The 15,876-nt window shown below is 44.5% G+C and overlaps 1 protein-coding gene across 1 annotated transcript in view; it reads left to right on the top strand.

Moving 5' to 3' along the window:
- The first annotated feature begins 12,883 nt into the window (after positions 1–12,883).
- Positions 12,884–15,876, top strand: part of ATP1A1 (ATPase Na+/K+ transporting subunit alpha 1) — a 40,825-nt gene continuing 37,832 nt past the window's right edge. Inside the window, exon 1 of the mRNA XM_063118982.1 lies at positions 12,884–13,047. Within this exon, the coding sequence (XP_062975052.1) occupies positions 13,036–13,047 (12 nt within the window). The 5' untranslated portion in view covers positions 12,884–13,035. The remainder of the gene's footprint in view (positions 13,048–15,876) is intronic.

Below are 15,876 nucleotides of genomic sequence, written 5' to 3'. Positions count from 1 at the left end.
AAACCAAAATGCAGACATGACTGGACTTAAATACGCAGCAGAGGAAGGAGTTTGATGACTGTGTCTCAAATGTAGTCTGAAAATGAGTATAGAGTCAGAACCATTCCAGGTCCAGCTCTGCCTCTAGAGCAGAATCTTTCAATAAGCTTCTGAAATATTCTTATCATTCCCCCAGATAAATCTCTAGTGTATACTTTCCCCCTCTGTCATCTACTTGTTTATTTTTTACCATTATTATGGCCTCCCAAAAACCATTTAGGAGCCTGGAACTCAGATTCTTCAGCACATATTTCTTTTGCACTGCAGATGTGTAGCCAAGAAGCTGTGTTGATTCCTAGGCATATTTCACAGAAACTCATCTACAAAAAGCCAGTGTCAAAGTACACTGGAAAAGTACATAGGATAGATGCACTGGGTGATATTATATATATATATATATATATATATATATACACACACACACACACACACACACACGTTTTAATTGCATTGCTAATTTATTCCAGAGCTTTGTGACCTAAAGGCCAGGAAAGAAAACACTTCTCTGTGAGAAACAGCCTGATGTACAGCTGCTCTGCCCTTTACAAATGCAACTACTTCACCTTGTAAGTGATGCTAATTATCAGATCGGATCGCAAATACAAATGTGGCTCTGTGTATGAAATGTGTTAGCCTTGGAAAGTGGGAAGGGGGGTAACTATTTTTAAAGCTGATTTACAGCTCCAAGGAAACTCTGTCCGCCCTTGGATTCAATGCAAACTTGGATTCAATGCAAACCTTGGATTCAATGCAAAATTGCTTTAGTTTTCTTTATTCTAGCCAGCCATGCAAGTATGTTTAAAAAATTGGTTATTCTTTAACCATGCATTGGTTATTTCTCGGCAAATAACCATGTATTGGTTATTTCTCGGTTGGACTACTGCAACCTTCTTCTCACTGGCCTTCCTTCTTCTCACATCAGTCCATTGGTTTCTGTTCACCACTCTGCTGCTAAGATCATCTTCTTGGCTCGCCGCTCTGACCATGTTGCTCCACTTCTGAAATCTCTTCATTGGCTTCCAATTCACTTCAGAATCCAATATAAACTTCTCCTGTTGACCTACAAAGCTTTTCACTGTCTAGCTCCTTCCTATTTTTCCTCTCTCATCTCACACTATTGCCCCGCTCGTGCTCTTCGCTCCTCTGATGCCATGTTTCTCGCCTGCCCAAGGGTCTCTCCTTCCCTTGCTCGGCTTCGTCCATTTTCTTCGGCTGCCCCTTACGCCTGGAACGCTCTTCCAGAACATTTGAGAACTACAAGTTCAATCGCAGCTTTTAAAGCTCAGCTAAAAACTTTTCTTTTTCCTAAAGCTTTTAAAACTTGATTTTGTTCTGACTTTTATACTGCCTGTTTGGTGCATTCTCTTCCCCTCCTTATTGTTTTATTATGACTTTATTAGAATGTAAGCCTATGCGGCAGGGTCCTGCTATTTATTGTTTTACTCTGTACAGCACCATGTACATTGATGGTGCTATTTAAATAAATAATAATAAATAATAATTGTAAGAGCAGAGCTATAAATGAACAAAGAAAGAGGAAAATGCAATCTTGACTGGGATTGTTCCAGACAATCATTTTGTAAGATTATTTGCTGCGCTTGGTATTTTGGAGTGACTGGGATGTCCAACGAAGTGCTCTCTTCTGATAGTGACATAAGCCTCAGCCACAAGGAGGAAAGCACACAATCGAGTCATCAGATGAACTGTATATGTACGTACAATACTGAAGATATTGTGGGACCCTAAGAAAGTACAGCGACACGGTGATGGGAGGTGCTGGAAGAGCACTTTCCGGAAACACAGAAAAGAGTCCTCCGAGCCCCTCCCACACAGCAATCCGGGCCTTTTCTTGCCTGATGCAATTGCACTGGCCAAGAAGCAGCCTGGATGGGCAATGGGAGGGACTGGGACAATGCGTTTCCAGAAATGTAGCAATGCGCCCTCCAAGCCCCCCCGCCATGTGGCCATTCAGGCTTCTTCGTAGCTATCGCTATGACAACAGCCACAAAAAGGCCCAGATGGCCATGTGAGAGGAGGGTGCAACTTTCCTGGACATTACAAATAAAGGTTGGAATTTTCCCCTGGACCCTGGTTTGCCCCCCCACACACACATTTTCCAGAATCCCTAATCTGTCCTGTGTACCCAACACAATGTACAGACACTCAAGACCTGCATTTCAATGAACAGGAAGCCAAGAGAGGGAGATCATATTCCTACAGATCTCAGTAAAAAAAAACCACCTCCCTCCAACCCTTGAGTCGGTGTTGGTGCTGCATTGAATGTCCAGGAGAGCACAGCTTGGAGAGAGTAGCCATTGATCTTATTAATGTTTTGTTATGTTTTATGGTTTTAAATCTTTTTATACACTGCCTTGTGGCAGTGTATAACAAGGCGGCTTATGAACCATCTGGTTTATAAACCTTTCAAACAAACAAAATTTGCTCTTTATTGCTTCAGAGGGTAGTCCCCAAACTTAAGAAGTTTGAATTACAGGAAGGGGGATTTAAAATCAACATTAGGAAGAATTGATGGCAGTGGAACAGATTGCCTCAGAGCCCCGTGCATTCTCCTTGGCTGGAGGTTTTCAAGCGGAGGTAGGGTGCTATAGTAGTGGATTTTCAGCATTGATGCAGGTCAGAGTAAATGACCTTTATGGTCAACTCTATGGTTCTATGCTCCACCGTTGCCTTTTCAGAGGATTAATCTATAAAACACACACCCCTAAATCATTTAAGGGTATGCATGTTTAGACAGAAATCCAATGCATGTTTAAGACAGAAAAAAGTCCTTAAACTCCCAGAATGGCTGGCTGGGTAATCCTGGGAGTTGTAGGACTTTTTTTTATTAACATAACATAACAGCAATAACAACGTCCATAGAACAAGCATGCATGTGACGGTAATGAATAATTGTGAGAGTAAAGTTTTGACATACACAGGTGGGAGATGCTGTCTAGGCGGCAAGTGTCTAGGTCCAGCTCCACGGGGTCTTAGCAGTGTGGAGCAGGAGCCCCTTAATTACATGGCTAAAAGGAGAGGGTGGCCCAAATGATAAAGACACTTTGATGTTCAGTTCACTGTTCCTCCTCAGGCAATGCCTCTTGGATTACATTTTAGTCCTTTATAACCTGGAGAACCTGAAATACAACAAAGCTACCCAGCCAGTTTTAACAATAATCAGGGATTCTTTTCTCTAGTTATTACATTAACATTGCAAAGCTAGAAGATTGTGTATCAACAAATAACTGATGCGATTGGTCACTGTTCTTACTTAGTATAATTTGAGCTTTGCATAGGAATGTTGCAGGCCTCCTGTACTACTTGCCTTTCTTTATGACAGTAAATCTATTAGTGTTTGTGTGCGTAGGCCAGGTGGTGCAGAGGTTACTGCTTAGCGGGGATGAAAGTTACCTTAGCAATTACGTTGTTCCCAGTAAGGTTTTTACTGATTTATATAGAGCACATTTGAAGATATGTTATTAATGCATTATTGAATGTATATTATGAACATATAACATGATTTAATTTTAAAATCTGAAGTAGAAATTGTCAAGTGTTGAAGGGCCTTCACTGCCATGAAAGAAATGGGATTTTCAAGATGTCACAAGAGTCTTTAAGGTGCTACAAGACTCTTAGTTGTTTTTGCTATAACAGACAAACAAAGAGATTGCAGACAAACCTCACTGAATTTTTAATAAAGACAACTCATGGGATAACTATTGCAGGGTTTTCTAACGACTTGAGGATCTTTAACTAAACAAAGGTTTACCTATAGATGAAGACTGCAGGGATCAAACATCTCCAGCTTTCTTGCAGATCCTAGAGGCATAATAGATTTCTCTTTACTTTGAACCCCATAATCCATAATCCTCCTCATCCAAAGTAGCTTTTCTGACCTTGGAAGGCCACACTAGTGGCAAGGAGGCAGGAGAGGAGGATCAGATTTTTGACTCCCCCTTCTGAAATCAGAGCACTGTCTCCAACTTTGAACGAGGAATCTGAACAATCCTATGATACCTGGGATACTCGCAAAGGGAAAATAGGATTGTTCTCCTACAGATTTTAAAACAGAAACTAAAAGACTAAAAACATATGAGAAAATAACTTCACCTGGTGCTGAAAAAAACTACCCTGTAGGCATCAGGTAAGTCTCTCTGAGGTCACTCCACGACGAGGGCCATGCAACAGAAGCAGGCCTCTCCATGGTTGCTGCCCAGTGGGGGCACCAGAAGAAGGGCCTCTGAAGTAGAGAATGCTTCCTTTGCCTATGCTGGAAGTTGGGCGGCACTTAGATTTCGGTGGTACTTTTACCCTGCACTTCGCTCACATGCAAAAGAAGCCATTCTTCAAGATGGCATGGAATTGCAGTCTAAGAAAGTTGATATGTTTCTATCCAGAAACCACATAAAGCCTTTTCAGAGGAGAGGCTTGCAAATACTATGATTCGAAGGAGTTAAATATTACTGCAGTAAATTAAATTAAAATAAAGCAGTAGCTTTTAAAACAGTAGGTAACTTTGTTGTTGTTTATTCGTTCAGTCGCTTCCAACTCTTCGTGACTTCATGGACCAGCCCACGCCAGAGCTTTCTGTCGGCCGTCGTCACCCACAGCTCCCCCAAGGTCAAGTCTGTCACCTCCAGAATATCATCCATCCATCTTGCCCTTGGTCGGCCCCTCTTCCTTTTTCCTTCCACTTTCCCTAGCATCAGCCTCTTCTCCAGGGTATCCTGTCTTCTCATTATGGCCACAGCTAGACCTAAGGTTTATCCTGGGATCATCCAGGGTTCACCCCTGCCTGAGCACTGGATCCCCTTTGTGTCACCTAGATGAACAGGTTTGACCCCTGGATGATCCAGGGATAAACCTTAGGTCTAGCTATGGCCTATGTGGTCAAAGTACTTCAGTTTTGCCTTTAATACCATTCCCTCAAGTGAGCAGTCTGGCTTTATTTCCTGGAGTATGGACTGGTTTGATCTTCTTGCAGTCCAAGGCACTCTCAGAATTTTCCTCCAACACCACAGTTCAAAAGCATCTATCTTCCTTCGCTCAGCTTTCCTTATGGTCCAGCTCTCGCAGCCATAGGTTACTACGGGGAATACCATTGCTTTAACTATGCGGACCTTTGTTGTCAGTGTGGTGTCTCTGCTCTTAACTATTTTATCAAGATTTGTCATTGCTCTCCTCCCAAGAAGTAAACGTCTTCTGATTTCCTGGCTGCAGTCAGCGTCTGCAGTAATCTTTGCGCCCAGAAATACAAAGTCTGTCACTGCCTCCACGTTTTCTCCTCAGCTCCTCCTCGCTTTCAGCCATCAAAGTGGTGTCATCTGCATATCTGAGATTGTTAATGTTTCTTCCTGCGATTTTAACACCAGCCTTGGATTCGTCAAGCCCAGCACGTCGCATGATGTGTTCTGCATACAAGTTGAATAGTTAAGGTGAGAGTATACAGCCCTGCCGTACTCCTTTCCCCATCTTAAACCAGTTCGTTGTTTCGTGGTCTGTTCTTACCGTTGCTACTTGTTCGTTATACAGATTCCTCAGGAGGCAGACAAGATGACTTGGTATCCCCATACCACCAAGAACTTGCCACAGTTTGTTATGATCCACACAGTCAAAGGCTTTAGAATAGTCAATAAAACAGAAATAGATGTTTTTCTGGAACTCCCTGGCTTTCTCCATTATCCAGCGGATATTGGCAATTTGATCTCTAGTTCCTCTGCCTTTTCTAAACCCAGCTTGTACATCTGGCAATTCTCGCTCCATGTATTGCTGAAGTCTACCTTGCAGGATCTTGAGCATTACCTTGCTGGCATGAGAAATAAGTGCCACTGTACGATAGTTGGAACATTGGACAATGTTGCGAACTTCTATCCATAGTTCTTCCGGGACCCTATCTACTAAATCTAGTCCCTTAAATCTATTCTTCACTTCCACTGCATGTTCATTAGGAATATTAGTGAGCTCATATCTAACTGATCTGTGGGTCTTCCCTATTCTCTTTAGTTTGATTCTAAATTGTGCAATAAGAAGTTTGTGATCTGAACTACAGTCAGCTCCAGGTCTTGTTTTTACTGTCTGTATAGATGTCCGCCACCTTTGGCTGCAAAGGATGTAGTCAATCTGATTTCGGTGTCGGCCATCTGGTGAAGTCCATGTATAAAGCTGTCTTTTCGGTTGTTGGAAGAGAGTGTTTGTTATGCACAGTGAGTTGTCCTGGCAGAATTCTATCAGCCTATGCCCCGCTTCATTTTGTTCTCCTAGACCATGCTTACCTGTAATTCCAGATGTCATTTGACTGCCCACCTTAGCATTCCAGTCTCCTGTAACGAAAATAACATCTCTTTTTGGTGTATTATCCAGTAGGTGCTGCAGATCCTCATAGAAGTGATCTACTTCTGCTTCTTCAGCATCTGTGGTTGGGGCATATATTTGGATCACTGTGATGTTAAATGGCTTACCCTGAATTCGAATTGAGATCATTCTATCATTTTTTGGATTGTATCCAAGCACTGCTTTAGCCACTTTATTATTAATTATGAAGGCTACTCCATTTCTTCTGTGATCCTCTTGTCCACAGTAGTAGATCTGGTGGTGATCTGATGTGAAGTGGCCCATTCCAGTCCATTTCAGTTCACTGACACCCAATATATCTATATTTAATCTTGACATCTCACCAATAACCACATCCAATTTGTCCTGGCTCATAGATCTTACATTCCAGGTTCCTATGGTGTGTTGATCTTTAGAACATCGGATTCGTCGTTCACCACCAGCACTGTCGGCTGCTAGCCGTCCTTTCGGCTTTGAGCTAGCTGCATCATCACATCTGGGGCTAGTTGAACTTATCCTCTGTTCCTCCCCAGTAGCATTTTGACCATCTTCCGACCTGGGGGTCCCATATTCCGATGGTATACCGACATATCTCTGGTTGTACTGATCCATTTAGTTTTAATTAATTTTAATTAAATTTAGTTTTAATTAAATTTAGTAAATTTAATTAAAATAAAGCAGTAGCTTTTAAAACAGAGCAGGTAACTATGAAATGTCTTTTTATTCCTTTAAAACTCTGGCTGCTATCTTGAGCAACTGTTTTCACATGGAAGAATATATAGATAACAGGGATTCTAGATTTTCTTCTATGCATGCTAGTTATATGGAAACAAAAAGTCAGGCTGAATTGTTATACATAGACCTGGTTCACATGATCTCTTTGCTAAACAAGCCACAGTGGCTTGTTTAAGCCATGTCGTATGCCAGACACTATTTGCCTAATCACCTGTCCACATGCAGCTTGTCACATTATCCAAACCGAAATGGCATTGCTTTGTTGGAGGAGGAAACTACCTTCAAATAACCCATCAGCAGTCCATTAGGCACCATGGCTTCTTTAACCCTCAATGATTGTACAAACTGGTCCTTAGACAGTGAAAATAAAGAAACGCTTAGGGTTGGAGTATGTTTATGAAAAGGAAAAATTTTTCTCATCCCCCCCCCAATCCAAACTGGAACTATTACAGGTAAAAGCATTTCTGGAGTGGGGCGCAGATCTATTATTTTTCTGTAGGTTCCAGACCTGGTCCAAAATTAAAAGCCTCTAGTTATAGTAATGGGAGATGTTTTTGCTTCATCTCAGAGGTCTTGTGGCATGTGTGAATGTGTGCATCTATCACTGCTCCTTACCTTGCTTTCCAAGATTTTTCTGATCCCATGTTTTCACCTCCCTCCGCATCTCATGATGGAAAATCTCTGATCTAGTGAGGGGTAGTGGAAGCACCAGATTATAAAGCCATCGGGGTGCAAGACTAGGACAGCAGTGTGGGGAGGTGGTTAGCACAATCTAAGAACTCTGATTCAATGATTGAGTATGGTGTCATTACTCAACCTTCACTGCATCATATTTTCCATCCTGATCCATATTCCATAAAAGAAAGTCTATGCTTTTATTTGGATTACTGACAATGGGAGGAGTCTGAAGATGAAGGATGTACAGAGGGATACAAAACTGAGAGGAGATGTGCATTGAAGCAAGCAACATATTAGCCAGCAAAAAAAGGGGGGAAGAAACACAAGTATCACATTTATATTTGTAAATGCAAACATTTATAGGATAAGCCTGAGCCAAAGTTTTGCTCTTTTCTAAATTAATTAAAAATCTTTAGAATTTATAAACAGAACAAGTTTGATAATGATTGATTTGCTGGTTTTGCTTCTATTTATTTACTTTATTACATTAATACTATGACTTTCTTTCATCACAGACCTCAGGGCAGCGCAAACAGGACTCCCAGACAACCTCTCGTCCAGGCACTGATCAGACCTAGACTTCACTTCATCAAAATGCACCACCACATGCTCCCCGGCCTAGCTCTGAAGCTTAAGATAAACTTTGCAAGGAGTTGGATATCAGAATTAAAAGCTTAGAATTTAGATTAAATATTGTTCCCTTCCTGAGTCCCCACCCCCACCCCCAGGAAATATTTCCTAATCGCTTGACTCCTTAGCTCCATCCTCTCCTCACCAATCAGATCATCTCCCCCTTCTTTAGGAAGATTCCTGTCTCCCAATTGTCACACTCCCTCTCCTCTGGAGGATTAGGTCTGAAACAGAAAGGGGAAAGTTTAGGTCAATAGAGTTTGAGTTGCAAGCAAGTACAATGTGTGAGACAGTAGAACAGCCCTTCCCTGTCTTGGTAGCCCCTCCAGATGCGTTGACCTAGAGCTCTCATAATTCCCAGCCAGCCTGGTGATTGGCTGAGGTTTCCACATGGGAAAGATGGCCACTGGGTATACTGGCTGGGGATTATGGAAGCTGCAATCCAACATATCTGGGGGTAGCCAGTCCATGTGCTGCATTTGCACTTCTCACTGCTGCTCTCAGAATGCCCACTTGATATCCATTGTATAACTTTCCTCTTCAACCATTTCCTTTTTTAAATGGGAGCTTTATAACTATAAGTTTAAATCCTCATATCTTTAGGAATGTACTTTTTTTTCCAGAACAGCAAATATCCTTCAATAATAATAATATAATGACATATATAGAAAAAATGGGAGGCTATGGCCTAATCTACACCTGCAGCCCTTTCTCAAGGGAGGAGGGATAATTGCAAGGTTTCCTGCTTCTGTGATCGTTGTTCACGGGGGGCACACGTGAGGGACGTTTCCCGCAAGTAAAGGAGAGACATTGCTGAAGGACGTGCGCCCTGTGTGACGGCTCCGAATGGGTATCAGCAAAGTGGGTGGGACTAGGCAGATGGCTACGGGGCACGGATTTACTTTTTAATAAATCCCCCAAGATGCACAGCAGCACAGACACACAGCAGTGTGTGTGTGGGGAATAGGAACTTGGCTGAAGATGTGCTCCTGCGCATCGATACATTTGTGTAAAAAAAATAATACACAGGGTTGGCGCCAAAATTGTGCCGAAAATGGCGGCCGCCCACTCCCGCACATGACTGAAACCGCTGGATGTGCCCGACAGTGCGTTGGCTGTTCTCCCAGCTGGGCACCGAACAGCAACAACTTCGGACTTTGGGATTGTAGCAAGAGAAGGGAAAAACCCGCTACAAATCTAGTCAGTGGTATTCCTGAATCACCGAATGGGATCAGCTGTGGCCCGGTAGGGATGACTTTGATATAACCCCTGAATAAACAGCGGGTGTTGACGTAACCCCTACGGAGTAGATGGTTTAGTCCCTTGGGCAGGGCTCTCACTGAGAGGGAGGGCCAGAGAAGAAACAACTGGCGGGGAAAGAGAATCAGTTGTTCTGCTGAAAGCTGAATATTAGAAGAATTTCTGTTTAATCATAGGTTCTTATCACCTTGTATAAGGTAAATTGAACTGTTAATTGTGTACAGCTGAATTTCAAGGAGATGGGGAATCATTTTTTCTTTTTTTTTTGCATCCTTGATATTTGTCCTAATTATATTATTGCAGGGCTAATACTTTGCACTACAATGTTGAGTTACTGATTGGGGATTGCCCTGTGAAATTCAAGTTAAGAAAAATCTACAAAAGGGATTTCCGAAATACTCAGCGCCTGGAGATACAGAACCACATGGGACTGGGTTACAAGCAAGAGATCCATATATGTTTTGGTTTGCACACAGAAGGACAATTTGTGGCATATTTTTGTAAACTGATGTTTACTAAAGACATATTTTGTTCAAATTATATATATTTTTTTGTAAGTTTATTCTAATTAAGCAACATAGAACCCACATGAGTGAAAGTTATATAGACATGGCCTATTTTTTGATGGGCATAAAAATTGTTAAATATAGCAGACATCTGTCATTCAAAACAAAATACTGCAACTGCTATAACTCTGCCATTCTACATTGGGTTTTTTTAATTGGACAGGACCTTCACTAGGTATATACTCCAAGCTAAGTTTAATACATATAAGACAAACTACCTTGATTTTATGTTGAATCAAATGTTTACATGTTGTAATCAGGGATCGAGACCATTTGTCCCTCCTGATGTTGGCCAGCTAGGGCTGATGGAAATTGCAGTCCAACAATATCTAAAGGGCCATATATTTTACATCCCTCCTGTACATGTTCAGGAAACTGGGAATAGCTCCCGCTTTATGTTCTCATGAACAAACTCATCTTTGTTGAAAAAAGCAGTGGTACGGCCGCTTCTAAAAAAGCCCTCCCTGGACCCCCTGGACCTTAATAATTACAGACCAGCATCAAATTTTCCATTTTTGGGCAAGGTGATTGAGAGGGCAGTTGCCTTCCAACTCCAAGCAGTCTTGGATGATACAGATTTTCTAGACCCATTTCAAACTGGCTTTAGGGCAGGATACGGAGTTGAGACAGCTATGGTCACCTTAGTGGACGATCTCTGCATGAGTATTGACAGGGGGAGTGTATCCCTGCTGGTACTTTTGGATCTTTCAGCAGCTTTCGATACCATTGACCATGGTATCCTTCTGGAACGCCTAAGGGGTTTGGGAATCGGGGGCATTGTGCTCTGGTGGTCCAGGTCCTACCTCTCAGGTAGATTCCAGATGGTGATGCTTGGAGATAGTTGCTCCTCAAAAAAGGAGCTGTTGTATGGTGCCATCCTATCCCCAATGCTGTTTAATATCTACACTGGGAGAGATCATCCAGAGGCATGGGGCGGGGTGCTATCAATATGCTGATGACACTCAAATATATTTCTCTATGCCTTCAATAACAGCATCAGCTAAGGATAGTGTGTCTCCTCTGAGTGAATGCTTGGAGGCGGTAATGGGCTGGATGAGGAAAAACAAACTGAAGCTGAATCCAGACAAAATAGAAGTGCTTACTGTCAAGGGCTCTGACCTAGGTTTGGAGGTGTGTCAACCAGTTCTGGATGGGGGTACACTCCCCTGAAAGACTGTGTTTGCACTTTAGGGGTGCTCCTGGATCCATCGCTCCAAATGACAGCCCAGATAGATGCGACAGCCAGGAGTGCCTACTATCAGCTTCAGTTGATAAGCCAGCTGCGCCCCTTCGTAGAGTCAGAAGACCTAAAGACAGTAGTGCATGCGCTGGTAACTTCAAGGCTTGACTTCTGCAATGCGCTCTACATAGGGCTACCATTGTACCCAGTTCGGAAACTTCAACTAGTTCAAAATATGGCAGCCAGGTTGGTCACCGGTACATCTATTACCCCAACATTAAAACCACTCCACTGGCTGCCAATTAGTTTCCGGGCAAAGTAGAAAGTGTTGGTCATTACCTTTAAAGCCCTACATGGTTTGGGTCCAGCTTACCTGCGGGGTCGCCTTCTCCCATATAGTCCCCCCCCCCCCGCACACTAAGGTCCTCTGAGTTGAACTTACTTCAGTTAGCTAAAACTAGGCTGACATCAGTTTCCCAGAGGACCTTTTCTTCTGTCGTCCCCAGATTGCGGAATGGCCTGCCGGAGGAGATTTGTAAAATTAACTCTCTGTGTTATTTTAAGGCAGCTTTAAAGACTAGCCTTTTCCGGCAGGCCTATCCAGATCAATGTAAAATCAAGAATTTTTAAGATGTGTTGATTCCTGTTCTAATGTTGTTCCCCGCCTCGATCCAAAGGGAGAGGTGGGTAAGAAATAAATAAAATTATTATTATTATTATTATTATTATTGTTGTTATATCTTTTGCCTGATGTAAACAAGCACGCTTGGTTGTTCAAAAGCAACTTTCTAGTGAGCATATGCTGTTCGCTGTGACTTATTCAAGAATTTAAGGATTCAGTTTCATTCAAGTTTCTGCACAGTTCGGTAGAACCTTGACGTTAGTATATTTTTAAAGATTTCATACAGAGGAGGGAATCAGTCTATACAGATGAAATCGGAGCATACATCAGCTGTTCTACTGGTAATGGCCAGCTATTTTCATGTCTCATTTATTGCATTCTAGGACCCTGAGTTACTCACTTGGGAGTTTTTTGAAAAATCTATTCCAGTCATCTAGCAAAAGCCAAAATTAGAGGGTAAAGTGGACGAGAACTTCACGTACCTTTCTCTCCCTCACGCCCTATCCGTTGCCTGACTATTGCGCAGGGCCGGCCCACGCCGCATTTGGGCCCCAGGCAAGGGTTTTCTTGCTCCGGCTCTTTCTGCCCCAACCTAGCGCTCGCTGTGCACGTGAAACCTGACCCCACCCCCACCCCTAGCGCGCGCTATGCGCGTGAAAGGGCTCCCGGCAAAGCGCGAGCACAGCCGCCCCCGGGGGAACGGCGCCGGGCGCCTTTTCTCTTCCCCGCCCTCGATCCGCTGGGCGGCGCCAGCGCGGGAGTCGGGGGCGGGCTCCCCGGGCGGGGCTTTATACGGCGCCAAGAGGAAGCTGCGCGGCCACTTCGACTGAGCTCCGCTCGCGTTCGTGCAACAGGACGAGGAACAGGGCGGCCCGTCAAGCGTCGCCCAGCCGGCTTCTTCGTGGCACTTGCTCTTCGCTTCGTTGCCGCCGCCGCCGCCGCCGCCGCCTCCACAGAGACCGAGGGCAGCGCCAGAAAGAAGGACCGTCGGCGCCATGGGCAAGGGGGTGAGCGACGGACGGCGGGTGGGCGGACGGACGGGTGGGGGCGCGGGGCCCGGGCGCGCCAGGCTGCTGCGGGGGAAGAAGGCGCATGGCGCGCCTCCCCGGCGCCTTCTCCGCGCCTAGGCGGCTCCGCCTGCCGGTGCCTTAAGACGGCTGGATCCCGCCCAGCGCGGGCGGGCGGGCGGGCGAGCGAGCAAGCGAGGCAGCGCCGCCTCCTCCGCTCGCTCCCTCCCGCGCGGAGTCCGCCGGAGTCTTCGTGGCTCCCGCTCCCGGCCGCCTGGCTGGCTGGCTGAGAAGCGCGAGGGCGCGGCGGGCCGTCGGGGGCTGCCTGGGCAGGAGCTGCGCGGCTGCTTCCGAGCCTGCTGGGTGTAGACCTGGCCTGGAGGAGGAGGGAGGCAGGCAAGCAAGCAAGCAAGCGGGGCCTCGGGAGCGAGGGGGTGGAATTTGGACCGGGACCTTCCCTCCACGGGAGAAGGGTGAGACCGCGGGAGGGGAAGGTGAGGCGGCTTCCTTGTGCCGGGGGAGGGGACGGGGCGGGCGGTGCGTGGGAAATTCCGCGTTGAGATCGCCGCTGCTGGGCTTTAACCCGGGTGCCCACGAGGGTGTGAGTCGGAGCGGCACGTGGAGGCTTCGCTCGCCCTTCCCAGAGCACGGCGGCGGCTCTGCTCAGTACTAGGACCGCGGATGGGAGCCACTTTTTGAAGGTCACCCTACGTTTAAAAGTACTAAACATACAGGTTTAGATGTAGCTCTAACCGCAGCCGCCCCCGACCTGGGAACCTCCAGATATTTTCGACTGAAACTCCCACTGGCCCAGCCGTTATGGTCAGTGGTTAGGAATGCTGGGAATTGGGCAAACATCTCGAGGGCGCCAGGTTGGGGAAGACTGCTTTACCCCAATCTCTTCAAAATAGGACTCTTCCACTCCAATCTGTGGTGGTACAATCCAGAATTCTGCCATCTGATGTGTAGATTGGTACTGTAATGGGTGGATTGGTGGTGTTTTGGCATCTCGGTGAGGGGGGGGGGCTGCAGTAGGGCTCTGCAGTGTTCTCGCCAGGAGATGGAATAATCCTCACCTTCGTTTACTGGACTGTGGTTTAGCTTCCTTTCTATGGCACAAAGCCCTTTCATTTCCGTTCAAGTTGCACTCGAACTGTTGCACTCAGATGCGTGTAAACTTGGTCATCTGCTTTCCAATGGGGAACTTCACGGATGAGAAAGAATAAATTCTATTTATTTCCATGTATTGCCTTTAGGACAGGGATGGGGGACTTGTAGGCCAAAAAACAAATCAAACCCCCACAACCCTCTGGAGGGCTACAGCTCCCCAAATCCCTCACTGTTGGATACGTAGGCTGATGGTAGTTGTAGGCCAAAACATCCAGAAGGCCATACTTTGCCCACTCCTGGTTTAGAATAAGGTTGCCATCTTCTTAATAATAAAGAAACTAACAAAATGGGGGATATTGTGGATTTAAAAAGTGAAAATAAATAATATAAGGGCTAGTTTGGAAATATTATCCTATGCTTTCCTATTGTTATTTCTAAACCAGCTTAGAGTCTAGATAGTAGAAAAGGAAAAGAATTGCCTGTATGAATTTTAAAAATTGTGGATACTACAAATGGATAGAGGTTGTTTGTTTGTTTTAAAAAGTTAGGTAACAACTTTTGTCCTTGATGTCCAACGATGGCTTTAGACTGAACGTGCAAATTATTTGTGCATCTGATTTGTTGCTTTCTATTCCTTCCAGCATATCAGTTCTGTGTTATGCTCCACTGACTAGGTGTTAAATGTTTAACTTCCTAGGAGTGTGATCCTGTTTTATCTAGTGAAACTTCCCTTCTCTTCCCCTCTCATTTTATTCATGCAACAACCTGTGAGGTTAGGCTGAGAAGGATGATTGGCACAGAGAAGTGAGTAATCCTTTTGGTATATGATGTTGAAATATCCTTCAAACGTTGAATTTAAATGCAGAGCAGTTTTCCTTAATTCTCAATCTCTAGAGGCCTTAGGGGCCAAGTTCTGCATGATGATTGCTAATTACAGTTGCTTATTAAGCAGGACAGGTGGAAACAGGAGAGGCTGTTGCCTAATTGAGGAAACTTCTGTATCCGTAAGATCCTGCAGTTTGATGCAATAGTTTGCATAGTTTTCAGCATGGTGTGTGATTATCAGAGGGTATGCTGACATTCTGGTGTCTTTTTGGTTGTAGTTTCAGGCCAGAAGACAGTCCAGTTCTCCCATTCTCATGAATCTGAACCCATCCTGGGTGTCTTCCTTTTTCTTGACAAATGTAAATCATGAACACATCACTTAGTTTTAAAACTAAGTTGTTTGTGGTGACTTTTTTGGGAATAGTTCTGCTTGCTTTTCATACAACTGCAACTTTTAGCAACAGGAGATCCTCTATATTAAGTTTTAAAACTAAGTTGCTTGTTTGGTGCTTCAGCTCTCTTGCCCTTCCTAGTCAAATCCTAAACATGTTTAACTTAGAAATAAGCCTTAGTGAGTTCAGTGGGATTTACTGCCTCAACTGTCTTCTTAGGCTGCAGCCTTATTGTGTACCTTGCAGCCCACAACAGTCATGCTGTCTTGAAGTACGTTAACAGCCTGATGGCACTTGGTTAGCTCCTTGTAGCAAGATATCGGAGGATAAATGCCTGGAGAGATCACAATGGAGAGGCTGGCCTGTAAGATTTTTAGCATATTCATATGCTGTGCTATACTTCCAACTGCACAGTTCTGGATGTATAGGTGCAGTTGGCAGTTTCCCAGGATAAACGAGTTAGAATGAGGAGCTCATGGTGTGAATCAGTTTGAACTGGCTT

The sequence above is a fragment of the Elgaria multicarinata genome, chromosome 3 (genome assembly GCF_023053635.1).
Source record: "Elgaria multicarinata webbii isolate HBS135686 ecotype San Diego chromosome 3, rElgMul1.1.pri, whole genome shotgun sequence".
Lineage (NCBI taxonomy): Eukaryota > Metazoa > Chordata > Lepidosauria > Squamata > Anguidae > Elgaria > Elgaria multicarinata.
This window is presented reverse-complemented; position numbering and strand designations above follow the sequence as displayed.